This window comes from Mesocricetus auratus, unplaced genomic scaffold (assembly GCF_017639785.1).
Source record: "Mesocricetus auratus isolate SY011 unplaced genomic scaffold, BCM_Maur_2.0 Super-Scaffold_100004, whole genome shotgun sequence".
Classification (NCBI taxonomy): domain Eukaryota; kingdom Metazoa; phylum Chordata; class Mammalia; order Rodentia; family Cricetidae; genus Mesocricetus; species Mesocricetus auratus.
The window spans coordinates 19,067,661-19,082,031 of record NW_024429189.1 but is presented as its reverse complement, the minus strand read 5'-3'; the positions used below and the strand labels follow the sequence as shown (position 1 = coordinate 19,082,031).

The 14,371-nt window shown below is 45.4% G+C and overlaps 1 protein-coding gene across 1 annotated transcript in view; it reads right to left on the bottom strand.

The window, feature by feature from the left end:
• Kif5c (kinesin family member 5C) overlaps window positions 1–14,371 on the bottom strand; it is a 150,826-nt gene that overhangs the window by 74,446 nt on the left and 62,009 nt on the right. Inside the window, exons 5-10 of the mRNA XM_040745317.1 lie at window positions 10,538–10,586; window positions 10,212–10,267; window positions 9,358–9,445; window positions 7,037–7,161; window positions 4,164–4,268; window positions 3,673–3,821 (exon numbers count right to left, since the gene is read on the bottom strand). Of these exons, the coding sequence (XP_040601251.1) occupies window positions 3,673–3,821; window positions 4,164–4,268; window positions 7,037–7,161; window positions 9,358–9,445; window positions 10,212–10,267; window positions 10,538–10,586 (572 nt within the window). The remainder of the gene's footprint in view (window positions 1–3,672; window positions 3,822–4,163; window positions 4,269–7,036; window positions 7,162–9,357; window positions 9,446–10,211; window positions 10,268–10,537; window positions 10,587–14,371) is intronic.

Genomic DNA, 14,371 nt, shown 5'->3' with positions numbered 1-14,371 from the left:
AATGAGGCCAAGTTTTATTTTAAAGGTCCTTAAGGCTATCGCCTCAGGGAAGACAGTTCCAAGTGCAGCCAACAGTAATCAGAGGCCACAGCACACATTCACTTGGATACAAACACTGAGATGATTGTATTAGGAAAGATTCTCTTTAAAAAGTCTCCGTGGAATGCTAAGAAGACAGCCCATCATCCATCACCTTCCCAGCGCCCCGCAGGCCCTCCATGCCTGAGTGTCCAGTTTACACACCAAGAAATACACGTTCAGGTTCTGAGAGGACTACACACGTCAGCTTCAACAGCTGAGGCTGGGCACGAACACCTGACACTGAAGGCATCCCATTGTGTGCACTTGAAAAGAGCCCTCATGTTTCAGAGAAGACTGCCAGTCAGAGGCTGGGCTCACTCTACACCCTGGCAAGCCCCACCCTTGCCTATTTCCTCACTGATCTCTTCTGCTTACACTCCCTTGCAATGATTTGGTTGGGGGGAGGGGCGAAGGAAAGAGGGCCCTGAGGGCCCTGGCTATCTACAGCATCTCTTCTAAGCACTGTGGCCATGTTAAAGAGCTGAGGATGCTAGAACTTTTCAGGCCTGGAAAGGGCTCCCTATTCTGAGAGAAGGGACTAGTCAGTGAGGAGGAATTAAAATCCTGACAACCAGTGATGAGCTGGCCTCTCGTTAAACTTAGACCACACAGCATCCCTTCCTCCCAGTCCCAGTAACAGGTCCACCATCAGAGGTGAATTAATTCGTGGTTTTACGTCAAGTGCACCAAAGTGTGTGCCTTAACTACCCTGCTCGCTTGGTCTCCACAGGTATTTGCTCACACATACTTGTGACATGAATTTTACATGTACACCATTCAGTCTCTGCTGAATCCAGCTGTCACTATGGCAGGTGGCTTAATTAAAACGATGGCATGGTGTCCTTTTGCGAGCAGTGCTCACCAGGAACACAAAGACTATTACCCTTCTCACGTTATCAGTCCCCTTTCACATGCAACACACAAATAGGCTAAAGGGTTCGCGCTGGCCCAAGGCACGCTGACTCAGGCCTTCTTGCACTGACTGGTGTGATCCTCAGGGCCCTCTTTCCTTCACCCCTCCCCCCAACCAAATCAAGACACATTAAACAGACCTCCAAGGTAATGGGGTGACTTGAGTTCACACTTCCGAAAGTTACAAATATCTTTTGTGAAAAGCGCTAGGAAAGTACTATGTAAGAGTAATTAAAAAGTAAAGAATAAAATTCCGGAGTCTAGAAACAAAAGAAAAATATCCACGAAAATGCCTTAATTTGGCGTTTAGATTGTCAGATGTGTGGACTACCTGCCGCTCTCTGATACAAAGACTTGTCCACCTCTGTGCTGGCAGAGTGCTGAAGGGACAAGCTTGATCAAATAAGACCTAGACAGCCTGGATATTTTTGTCTGAATCCAGTACTAAACCTAGGATCGTAAGGAAGGCTGGCTGGGCTCTCAGCAGGGTTGCCCTTAGGCACCTGTAGACCCTGCTGCCCTTCTACAATTTCAAAGCACATGGTGTTGTTTATTCAGCCCAGGAAAAACATTTTCTTCCCTTAAGTCCTTGAGCAAATCATAGAATTTACGCTACTCAGGCTCTGCAACAAGAACAAAATGAACGCTGGCTATCTGGCACTTGGGACACACCCGACAGCCTTTTTGAGTTCAGCCGATTAGATTTCCATGTCTAACCTGATGTTCAGACCCATTTCTGCTGTGTAATTTGGTTCAATGGGTATAGTTAATAAAGCAGATAGAAGGTTTATAGAAAAATCCACTATCCTTAAAGGGCCAATTAATATGTGGGTAGAGAAATAAGGAACGAACTATCACATATTTCTGACTATTAACTAGAAAGAAGGCAAACTAGATTCAAACCCAGGTTGATTTCTAGGAACAGTGATGCCATAGCTCAGCATGGATCCCGCACCATGAACTTGAGGCTGCCTTGCTTCCTTGTTCGATAAGCATGTACTTATTAATCACCTACTGTATACTTCCCATACTGGAAAACATGCCAATAGCAAATGTACTCTCTGCTCTCCTGATAAAAGAAGCAGACCAACTATTTCATCTGGAAACATATTTGAAGTTACATTTTATTTCCCAGAACCCTAAATTACCTATAGTATTTCTTTACCAATTAGTTCCATAAGTGAAATCCTATTTCATTCAAACCTGTCCCTTATATTACAATGTTGTTACTTATTTGTAGACTAGTCTTATCTACTACTATGACCTTTCCAACCCTCAATACTACTGCAGAGTTTATGGTAGAAGAAGGTGAGCTTGAAATCAGTGGTAGTCCCCTCTGCACCAGCCCTTGGGCAAGGGGGAAATGCAAACAGCTCGATCATCCTTCCAGAAGTCTCTGGAAGAAACCACTCCATCTCTATGGCAAAGAGATGTGAAGCTCAGAGAAGTCAAAGAGAGAATGGCTCAAATGGCCAGGAAACAAATGTGTCACCATACTATAATGCCACTGCCTCAAGCTTTAGCCTAATCAAGGAAGTCACGTAGGAGGAAGCAAAGGACCCAAATCTTGTTCAAAAGATAGATTAGTTCTACAACATTTCAACACAATTATTTAGACAGCTGAATAATCCTATGGTCTATTGAGGCTGTGACTAGGATGTGACGCAGTTCCAACACATTGTAACAATTTCCCATAGAGAATGCCCACCCCATCTGCCCCATCTGAAACTACTTCTTGGGCATAACCATACAACACATACTCCCAGGACTAAAGCGGGGGAGCACTGGGAACCCCACTGACACCCAAGGCAATAAGGGCCACAGACACAGCTCGTCAGCTGGCAACGTTCAATGTAACAATGGTAGGAGGATCCTCATCTCACAACATCTGTCCCAGCTCAGCCCCGTGTGCACCAAAGATACATCATCAAAAACCTCAGCATCACAGGCTTAGGTAACCAGCCCTCCAAAAAAAACACAGGTGAAAAGATACGGGCTGGCAAACTAAGCAAACAAGACTGAAAGAGGTTGGCTGTGGGCAGCAGGGCAACGTGGGTGAGGAGGAGTGTGTTAAGAAAGGCAAGGAAGGCTGAGAGCCCGTCCACACAGGGAAAGATTGATTTCATTACCAAGCCCTTCATGCCCGCCCACCTGCTACAATCCGCAGTTCACCCGAGCCTTTCAAACAGTGAGAAGTGGTCTACCCTTCTCCTCCAAAAACACCCCATGCCTCCCACCCTTGGAGTTAACGCATCTGATCCTTTCCTCTGTTATCCACGCCTCTACTCTGCCTTTATCTGAGTTCCTGATTGCTCTCATGAACACCTTGCAACAGATCCCAGATTCCAGAGCTAAATCTCCAGATTTACGTACGCGAAACTGTATGCAGCTAAAGGCTGTTTCCAGTCCATAAAGAACAAAAGCTATTGTACCAACAAGTTAGGTGCTTTGTTTTGTTTTGTTTTGTTTTGTTCAGCATCATTCTTCCAGCAGGCACATTCCTGACCACTACTGAAAACATAATCCCAGTGGCCTCAGTAAACAATGCCTCAAGTTTACAGGTCATTCGCTAGATGCAATGTAATAATTATTTACCCCTCTGACCATTGTCTGAAGCCATTCACACCTAAGACGAATGACCTATCTCAGAGCATGGGTTCCTAGACCCCACACACGCACCTCTGTCCAAACATCAGCGTGGACTTGGTCTCAGCTTCATTGAAGACGGAAGGAGAACAGCAAATGACAATTGTGGTTCTACAGTTCCCACCCAGAGAGTCCTGGAGAATCCGAGTCATCTTGCTGTCCCGGTACGGCACATGTGTTTTCTATTTAAGAAAAGAAGGGGTATCGGTTTTGACAGCTCATTCAAAGAAAAACTACAGAAAGCAAGCAAGCCAAACTTGGAAGCATGTGGAATAAGAATTTGCAGCCAGGTCTTTGGATCTTGCCAAACAATGTCCATTCTGTGACCCATATCATTGGAAGTCAGCATCACCATTCACAATTTCTAGCGGAGTAGATCTCCCAGCAACAAGCGCCCCAGCCAGGAATCCCTCTGCTCTCTTCCAAAGAGGAAAGCAAATAAATGTCTGTGGCAAAGAGAACACACAAGCCCCAAAGGCAGTTTCCCATAATACTATTTAATAGATGGCGGCAGGATTACTTACTGTCCCTTCTGCCAAGGCAGAGATCACATTTCCAAGAGCAGACAAAGACTTGTTGATATTTTTAGCTTCATCAAGAACAGCTCCCTCGGCACCAGTTTTGCTGACCTACCCGAGGACAGAAAAGGCAGTGAGGGCAGGGGCAGGAGGAAGCAGAAATTGCAGACTGGCGGAGGGGCGGCAGCAGGCAGACCCTCCCGGGAGGCACGGAGTGAACTGAGGAGAACAGCAACGATCCAGCTGTCCCTGGAGCCCGGAGCTGACAGTTTGGTCTCCCCTGTTGTCATTTTCCTCTCAATTGGGTTTTAGTGGGATGGCTGCAATACCCCAAGTGGGAAAACTATAGATACTCCCCGGGGACAGCCATCGAGGAAAACCAGTCTCCTGAAGTGCTGTCGCCACACAGAGCTGAGTCTTGGGGGACTGAACCACAGCCTCCTGGCCGGATGGGGGTCCATTGGGGCACAGTGAGGAAAACACTTCCGAGCCCCAATTTTAGGCAAACGACTAAAGAAATAGGTGTTCAAACTATTCCTTCTCTACTTATTTCCCGAGCAAGGAGGGAGGGAGTGGGGAACTAAGAAAGGGAAGGAGGGTATCTAAAATGCAAAACACATAGGGAGACATGTAAAGACATGGATATGTGTGTTACATGCAAAGACACGATATGTGTGTTACATGCAAAGACACGATATGTGTGTTACATGCAAAGACACGGATATGTGTGTTACATGCAAAGACACGGATATGTGTGTTACATGCAAAGACACGGATATGTGTGTTACATGCAAAGACACGGATATGTGTGTTACATGCAAAGACACAGATATGTGTGTTACATGCAAAGACACGGATATGTGTGTTACATGCAAAGACACGGATATGTGTGTTACATGTAAAGACACGGATATGTGTGTTACATGCAAAGACACGGATATGTGTGTTACATGCAAAGACACGGATATGTGTGTTACATGCAAAGACACGGATATGTGTGTTACATGCAAAGACACGGATATGTGTGTTACATGCAAAGACACGGATATGTGTGTTACATGCAAAGACACGGATATGTGTGTTACATGCAAAGACACGGATATGTGTGTTACACTGTCAATTTGGTTTTCTTCTGCAGTCCTCCACACACAGTGCCTCCTCTACTGCATTGGTACAGATAATTTCACATTTACAACATTTACTCTAGGTATGGAGGTTTACAAACGCTGCCAGTTTTTGTTTTAAGGAGAGGGGACTTGGTAAGGTTTGTCCTGGCTGCCTAAGCAAAAGCTACAGGGTGAACAGCTGCTCTCTTAAAAAAGGAAAGAGGAGAAATAACTTTAAATTGAACAAAGATGGACTTCAAATACATATGAAGGCAAGCCCCCTCAACTACAAAGGGGAATGTTTCTGGGGGGTGTTCTGAAAATAGGACAGACTTCTGTCCTGGAACTGGGGGCGTGGCAGCTTGCTTGCAGACGGAAACATCATGGAGAGATGTAGGAGTTTTTAGATGGTCTCTAACTCGGGCATCTTAACTCCATGAGATATTCAGAGAAGGAGCTGTCCATCACCTTCCATTGGCAGGCAAGGACAATGAGTTCCAGAGATGTCACTCTACCAGCCTAAGGGAAGGATGGCCCTTTGGGGTGATGGGAGCTGAAGCCAGAGCTCTGTTCTCAATAGAGCTCATTCACAAGGATTCATTTAGGGGAAAGGAAAACAGACAGGAACAAACGAACCACAGGAGGGACACTTGAAATATGTCGTAAGTACCATTAGCAAGAAGTGCCGACTGCCAGCAAGAGGCAGTTTTCAGGGGGTATTTCAGTCCTAAATAACTCATTTCCACATGGCTCTCTGCATGGGCCTGTACTGGGCTTGGCAGTCCAGTTAGTGGTCAGGCTAGAGCTGAATGAATGATTGCCCCTTCATCCTGATGAGTGATTGAGAATGTGGCCAGCTCACACATGAAACATTTAAGATGGCAGCCAGGAATATCCGATGGTTTTCCCTGGGACAAAGGCAAGTAAGAGGGCTATTCGAGCAGCCATGACTTACGTGGATGTCCGTAGCCATAGTTAGGTTTCAGGAACTTAGCAATGTAAGGCCGTAGGTGGCAATAAGTGGGAATCACCTGTACAGCTAGGGAGACTAATGAGGACATCCAGCTGATGTCACTGGTGAATGCAGGAAGAGGCATTGTGCGTGTGCACTGCTCTATGATGCTGTCTAAAGGGGTTGTGTCCTGCTGAGTGTGGACATGGGAGCATCCCTGGTGCTGTGGAGAGGGCTGGGGGGCCGGAAGGTGGAGATTCTGGATGTGGTCTTAGCCAGTTCCTGGGGGCATAGAATGGAGTACAGTGTGTAAAGAGGGTCACAACAAAACCAAAGAAAGTTTCTTAACCCACAGGAAATAATGTCACTCATATGAGACGGTCACTTCAGACCCACTAGCAGTAGAACTGGAACACTAGGAGGGCCAAGGTTCCAGACCTTTCCTCAGCAAGGCAAAGCTGCAGAAGCAGGGCCACCATGGCCCAGTGGCAGGGCCTTTCCTAGTGCACTGGAGTCCATACAACAGATGGCTCCCCCATCCTAAGAGGAGGCTGTGTAGCTACCTTGTGCGGCTGCCTTGCCAGGCTAAGCCATACTAACCCTGCTTAATGCCATAGGCCCTACTAAACATAAAGGAACATGACACACAGGGAACTTTCAGACCAGGAACGAAAATGAGAAAACCAAGAAACTCGACAGTACTGTACCTCAACATTTTTAAACCTCTTTAAAATCAGGGAGCAAAAGCACAACAATTATACCACTGCACACTTGAGCACATAACGGGGAAATTATAGACAATGTAACTATGAACCGGTTACCTTTTCACTCCCAGCCAAGTCAACCAAATACAGCTTCCCGCTGAGTTTTTTTTCAGTCTCCACATTCTCTTGCTTAATGTTAATCAGGAAGATACTGTGACTCCTCGAGCTGTGTTCATTCATGTCTGAAATGAAACATGGTTTACTGCTCTACAGAGAGCCAAGGTAGCAAACCTCTGGTCTTTAAAGGACAACCAGTCACGTCACACTGTGACAGCTCTCTGCAGGCAGTACAGCTAACTTTAGAATGTATTCCAGGCCACTGTTTCTTCTTTCAAAAAGAATAAAAGAGGAAAAAAAACCCACTCATTCTAGAGATGATAGATTTACAATGTTTTCAAGGAACAAAGGAATTAACCTAGCATTCTTGTTAAGCAGTTTAAGGTGACATTCCAGAAGCCCTGGGTCCCATATTCTACTCTAGCCTCACCCACAGAGAATCTCACAGCTTCCTTGACTGTCCTGTGGAAACTCTCCAACTTTATCACACTGTAGTGTCTGACAGAGTTCCTGGGGTTACTGGAACTATCATAAACTTACTTACAGGAAGATTAAGACACACCTCCATAACTCACGTTAAACACAAAGAGTCCTCAACTGGTAAGTTCTGTGTCAGTGAGAGAGGTTGCCTCAAGAAAAATAAAATGTTAGGATAAGCGAAAGAGATATCCAACATTAACTTCAGGCATACACACACACACACCATGCACATGGACCTACCCACATGTTATCCTGCTTACACACACTAAACATGCAAACACACAAAAAACAGATCTAAATATTAGCCAAAATAATCTATGCAATACAACTGTAGCAAAATCTCAATGATACTTTCTACAGAAATAGAAGACTCTATCCTAAAAAATTTTTTAATTCATACAGAATCTCAAAACATCGTGAATAGTCAAGCTGATCTAGAAAATTAAAACAGGAGCCGTGTACAGTTAGCAAAGCTCCTGCTGCAAAGGGGTGAGAACCTGAGTTCAAGTCTCAGCTCGGGAAGATGAGAGGGTGGAGACTGAGGGTGGGATGTTGCCCACAATGCAAATACACTCAACAACGGAGCACAGTTAGCTATACTTACCACGCTAAAATAGACACAAAGCTGGTGAGACGGCTCAATGGGAAAAGATGCTTTGCTGTCAAGCCCGACGTCTGAGTTCATTTCCAGGGCCCCCATGTTGGGGAGAACCCACTCCCTCAAGTTGTCTTCTAACTTCCACACACAGGCACGCATGAGCGCACGCACACTCACAAATAAATGATGTGGGGAAGTCCTTGACAGAATGATAACAACACTAGAGACACTGTAGACCCCCAGCTGTGAAGCTGGTCGCCGACTCTGGGACACCGTGTATAATTCATGACTGACAGCTTAAGAAGCACAGTGAGAAAGTTGTGGCATGTACATGCAAGTTTCAGGCAGGTCAGAATCAATGTTTTCCTAAACTGGAGGCAAGTCTGAGTCAGCTCTGAAAACCGCCACATCCATGAGCATCATCTGATAAGCTATGGGGCAGAGAAGAGGCTAAGAGAGTTTCTGTTCTGGGGCAGAGAAGAGGCTGGGTCACAGACCTGGAGCCCATCCATGGGGGAGCCTGAGACCAGCTGCTGGAAAAGTCTAGATCAGTCCTCTGCCAGTGCTTGAATCTCTTCTGTACAGTGGCCCAGCTCCCTTCTTTGGTGGCAGGCTCACCTGGGGCAACTGTCAGGGAGTGCCTGCCTCCCTTGCCTCAGCATCAGAACCCAGGAGGACACTGCACTGCCTACAACACATCCTCTTTCTCCTCCAAACTAGAAATTCTTGGTTCCTTCGGCTCTGTGTGAACTGATTCTGCTTTGTTCACATCCCTCTGGAAAGGACAGCCCTAGTCTCTTTAAAGAGCCTCTGCCGCTCCAATACACACGTAATACAGACAGGTGACTCAGGTGCAGCCACTGCCTGGCACCCTAGCTTCTGGGTGTGTGTCCACAGTAAGTGTATGCTGGAGGGATCTCTTGGAAGCTGCCAGCTCTGACTCCTCTCTGCATACACTCTCCTTCTGCAGAGGAAGTGGTTTTTTCCTTGTGTTTGACATGAACTTACTAGCTCAGATTTTCTTTTATAACCTGCTATCAGACCCCAAGGTCATCTCACCCGACACTTCAAGACTTCGGACTCCTGCATACACTCACACTGCACACGGGCCAGGGTCTGTCTGCTCACCGCTCTCTGCTGCCTTCCCATGCACAATCACACGTGCCCCGTCACCCCGCCATCCGGCACGGAGGGCAGGTATTAGGATCCCATGTGACAGCACAGACATCACCACAGCACTTACTTGTCACAGCCACATGTCGGTTTGCTTTGCCCTCGTCTATCACATCCATGACCTCCTCGGGGCTGGACACGAACCTCTCGGTGCACCCCTGCAAGAGTCAAAAGCAAGCAAGGTTGGCCACTCCAACAACTGAGAAACAACGGCATTTTAGAGCCGCTTCTTTTTTTTTTCCTAACGGTACAGGTAAACAGAAAGGGTGTGATGCTGGCCCACTGTGCTTCCGCCTTGCCTGGGGCTTGGATTCTGCATTAAAGAGAAGTATGAGCTAGCCCTGGGAAAACTAGGTGTAAAGCTGGAGGAAATGCTTTTTAAGATCATGTTCATACCCTGTGGCAGTAATTTCAGGAGGCAGACAATACAAGGAGGAAATCCCTAAGAGGAGAAGAAATAAGAATGTACTTCCTCACCTCCCATCAGTATTTAAACCATTTCGGTCATCAACAGAGTACGCATGATGCTACAATAGACTTCTGCGAGGTACGAAGAATAAGCCATTGCTTTCAATCCCCAAATCTCTTTAAAATAAACAATACTAAGTAGCAATATTAAATGATAGCTTTCCTAAAGAAGGCTGGTATGGTAGCTCATAGCTTATACATGGAACACTGTGTGTGTGTGTGTGTGTGTGTATGTGTGTGTGTGTGTGTAATAAAATCATTTACATGCAGGAAAGCTACAGCTGAAGAAACTAAACACTGATTTTTTTTTTTGCAGCAGCAGCAGCAGATCAATATTATAGAGAAGGCTCAGGGTTAGCAATGCCTTTTAGATACTCTTTATAAGCTCTCAAGTGACAATTATGTGGGCAGTGACTAGGGAGAAGTTAGTGGCATCACCCCCAACCACCCTCATACCTTTACATAGGGGACTCTGTTTTTATCTTCGTGAACAGCTAAGTTGGTCTTGGACACTGTAATGACAAAAATGATGGCATGCAAAGAAGAAAAGGGAAGTTAAAACCCTGTAATGCAAGAAGAATAGCAATGCTTAAAGAAGATGGGCAAGTCTGACCCTTCCATAATTTGCAAGTTTAAGCTGTGACTGGGAAGAGCACACAGCCCGAAGGCAAACATCTCTCTACATTTGCATCAGCTGCCCAGGCAGAAGTGCCCTAACTCATCTCAATGCCCCTGGGCTTCAGTTACAGAGCCACACACAGCCACACTCAGGTGCAACTTACCGTCAAGCAAGTCCCTTATTTTGTCCAAGTAGATCTCAAAATAGGAAACCTAGTTAAAGAGAAATTGAAATTGGAATAGAAATACCACAGCACATTCAAAAAACGTCACTACTGACCTCATAAAAGCTTTTGCTGTGGCTGAGAAAGGGGACACCAGGTCCTGAGCACAGAGCTGTGACTCTCATGTGACCCTCCAGCTTGGTCAGTGTGACTATGCGTCAGTCAAGCATGGGCCACTCAGGAGCTCCACGCTTTCGGCTCCTCTGGGTGCTAGACGGACTCTTAGAAGAGGACCCACCAGGTAAATGCCCATGTGTGGTAACAGCCAAAAGAGAAAGCATCCTAAACCAGTGGGGTTCATATAGACCAAGCCTGACTGCATGATGCCACAGCTTCATCAGATCCATGGGAACACAGCTTACACATTAACATGAAGGAAGCAAGGGGAAGCTATGGAGGCTTGGGGTTACAGGGGCTCAGGAAGACACCTGGGAGAGTATTATTGGAGGTAGCCAGGGCTGGAGTCTTTGATGGACTGGAACAAATGTGGTTTAATGAAGACGACTGGCCTGGTGTGGTGCTCATGCCTCTAATCCCAGATCAGAGAGCCGAGCAAGAGGATTGTCATGAATCTAAGACCAGCCAGGACTACAGAGTAACACTCTTTCAAAAAAACAAAAGACAAACAAAAGATGATCAGACTTTGTTAGGAAAAGGAAGCCTTCTAAATAATGATTCTCAAGCCTCAGCCCAGCCCCACTTATACCAACACGTGCTAAAGAACCACAAAGCCCTGAAGACTACCACAATGATACCGGAGCACAGTCTCAGACACTAGATCCCAGAAATCGGCTGCTAAATTCCCAGGTGACTCATCCAATAGCAGAAGTAATGAAATGCTTGAACTAAGAATGAGTTCTGAGGAATTTGATGTACAGATAGCCTCAATTTCCTCATTGGCAAATGAAGCCATTAGTCTCTAAGATGTGAAAAATTCTCTCCAGGATTTTGCACACTGTATCTGACTCTTTCCTCCCAGATAAACTTTCCCACAAACTCATAAGCATCTTTGAAATATGAGTATGAGAATGAACAGAACAAAAATATAAACGTGGGCTACATAATAACATTAGAGACCACATAATGTGGTAGCAGTCCCATAAGATCATACTGTCCAGTGATATCATAGGCACCCTGTTTAGCATAAGCTATCTACGATGCATACAGAATGATAAAATTATCTTACAGACTTCTTAGGATATGTCAGCCATGATTATGACTGTTGGAAAGCCGGGTTCTGCCTACTCAGGTAAATCAGGACAGGACAACCCCTACCACTGATTTTTGGAATGTGGAGAGTCCTCAGCCATCACACTAATGTCTTTCCCAGCTTAGCCCTGGCTCATTGTCTTCTGTGTGCCACCATCTGGAACCACCCACTTCTTAGTTCCCGGCAGCTTTGAGATCCTTGCTTTGAAATTTACAAGCAGCAGCTGGGCGTTGTGGAATCTGTTCCTGGATACCTGTACCTCTAATAGCACCTGCCTGTTCATGTGCCCAACTCCTCATTCCATCTCTTCTGTAAACTCCTACCTGGCAGTCAGAAGTCTCCCTGCTCCCTCTCTTTGTTTGCGTTAGTTCATTCTGGTTGTCTAGAGGTTTTCCTTGGGGCTTGAACCCAGGGCCTTACACATGCAAGACTGGTTCTCTACCACTGAGCTAAGCCAACCCCTAACTGTTCTCTCTAATCTTTCAAGTTGTCATATTCCCCATTGTCCAGTCCTCATGTCCAATTATAGTCACTTCTAACCAGGCCTTCTCTGCAGTCAGCCCTATTCTGGTGTCAACCTAATCCAGTTCACGGCTGACTGCCATTAAGATTTCTCACTACCTCTGAGGTTTTTTTTAACTTAATATGTTTCATACATTCATACAACACGTTTTGATCATACACCCTAAACATGTAATTTCATTTCCACAAATTACAGAGAGAATTAATTATATCTAAAAGGTAGTCGTGAACCATGTACTGCTAAGACTGGCAATTAAATTCCTGCTCACATTTAATACAAGTTAAAATGGAATTCTGATTTATTAATCTCTGCTTTTGTGAGGTGTCAAAATTCATTGTTGTTATTCTGAATGCTTTGTGAGACCAGGCAGAAGGAACACCATAGGCACTGAATGGTGGTGAACAAGAGCATGGTGAGGAATAATATTCAAAACCTTCGTGGGACACACTAAGAAGCAGATTTTCCACACTGTCCAAATAGGGCCTCTTTTGGCCTGTTAGCAGGTTAAGTTCAGAATGCGGAGTCTACACAGCTAATAGGAAAGCAAACTCAACTGAGAAATGCAATGGGAATCTGCACGGTAAGACTTAACCACTAGAGGCGGAGGAAATATTCTCCCCCTCCCCCACCATTTCAAGCCAGCACTGTTCTTAATCGTAATAAGATTCTGACACAAGGCACTGGTTCGGGGTGGTAATTGGTTTAACATCTTACTCAGGATTATCACTTAAGACCTCTGCAGTAGTTTAAAGTGTGTCAGTGTAAACAGCCTTAAAGAAGCACTAAGCCTCTAAATCTTGAGCCCATCAAAGCAACAAGCTCCGTGGCCTCAGACATCAGGAAGCCTGCTAGGGGAAAGAAGCAAGCTTCCACAGCACAGGGACACGTGACGTGCTGGATGTAATTCATAATTGGGCATACAGCCAGCAATGGCCTTTTGCGATGTAAATTTAGGAGCAGTCTGTTGTGGAAAAACAAAATAAGTGGAGAGGTTGAAAATGTTTGATTGCTGCATTTGTTTCTTTTCTGTGGGGGTGGGAAGGGCCTGTGGAGAATGACTTGTAGGAGTCAATTCTCCTCTTCCGCATGTGGTACTCAGAGATTAGGCTTGGCAGCAAATACGTTTACTCACTGAGCCACCTTACCAGCCCAGAAAAAGCCTAACAATGAAAAGGTTGCTAAGTATCAGTTTGGTGCTAGGGTCTGTGTCTGAGCCTCCGCTTCCTCACGACTAACCCACTGTACCGATGGTCAAGCTTTAGGGACCACTGATCCACTCATCTGTAAGATAAGCCTTCTTAGAACAGTGTCTCCCCTCCCTGCCCTTCAACACCTCCAGTCACAAAGATGAAGAACCAGACAGTGTGGATCTGGGAACACAGAAGCAGAGCAGGGGCTGCTCTAGGTTGGCCAGACATTGTCTTCCCAGTAGAACGCAGAATTAGAAACATTCAACAAGGGGCTGCCAAGACCCTCCCAGACAAACAGAGGTAGTCCGCAATCAGAGAAAGAGGCAAGCTAAGTGTTGACAAGCAGGGATAGAAAACGGTTTGTTTCAGGAGTGGAGGAAATATTCAACATTTAGATAAGGACGATGACTATACAATTTGGGTACTATAGTAAACTCCATAAAATTATGTTTTTAAAGAATTGTTTTTATGCCATATGAACTACATCTCATTTTTTTTAACTTTAAAAAGAACAGAAAAGCCAGGGTTGAAATTCCCTGATCTCCACAGCCTTCCCCACAGGAGCCACAGTCTCCACCTTATGACACGTCTCTCTGCTTGAACAAGTAGCCCTCCTGGATTTTACAAAGAAATTCAAATTTTAGTCTTTATGATTTAATGACTAAAATAATAGAGTAGAAGTCTCCCTTTCATTTAACTTAAGCGAGATCAGTGTTAAAATAAAATAATAACGAGGAAGAGGAAGAAGGGTAAGAGAATTCCCTTCCAACACTTCTCAGCAAGTCACTCTCCAGGGGAGTGGGGTGTAAACATTCCATTTAAGAGTCATATTATTCAAGACAGCATGTAGC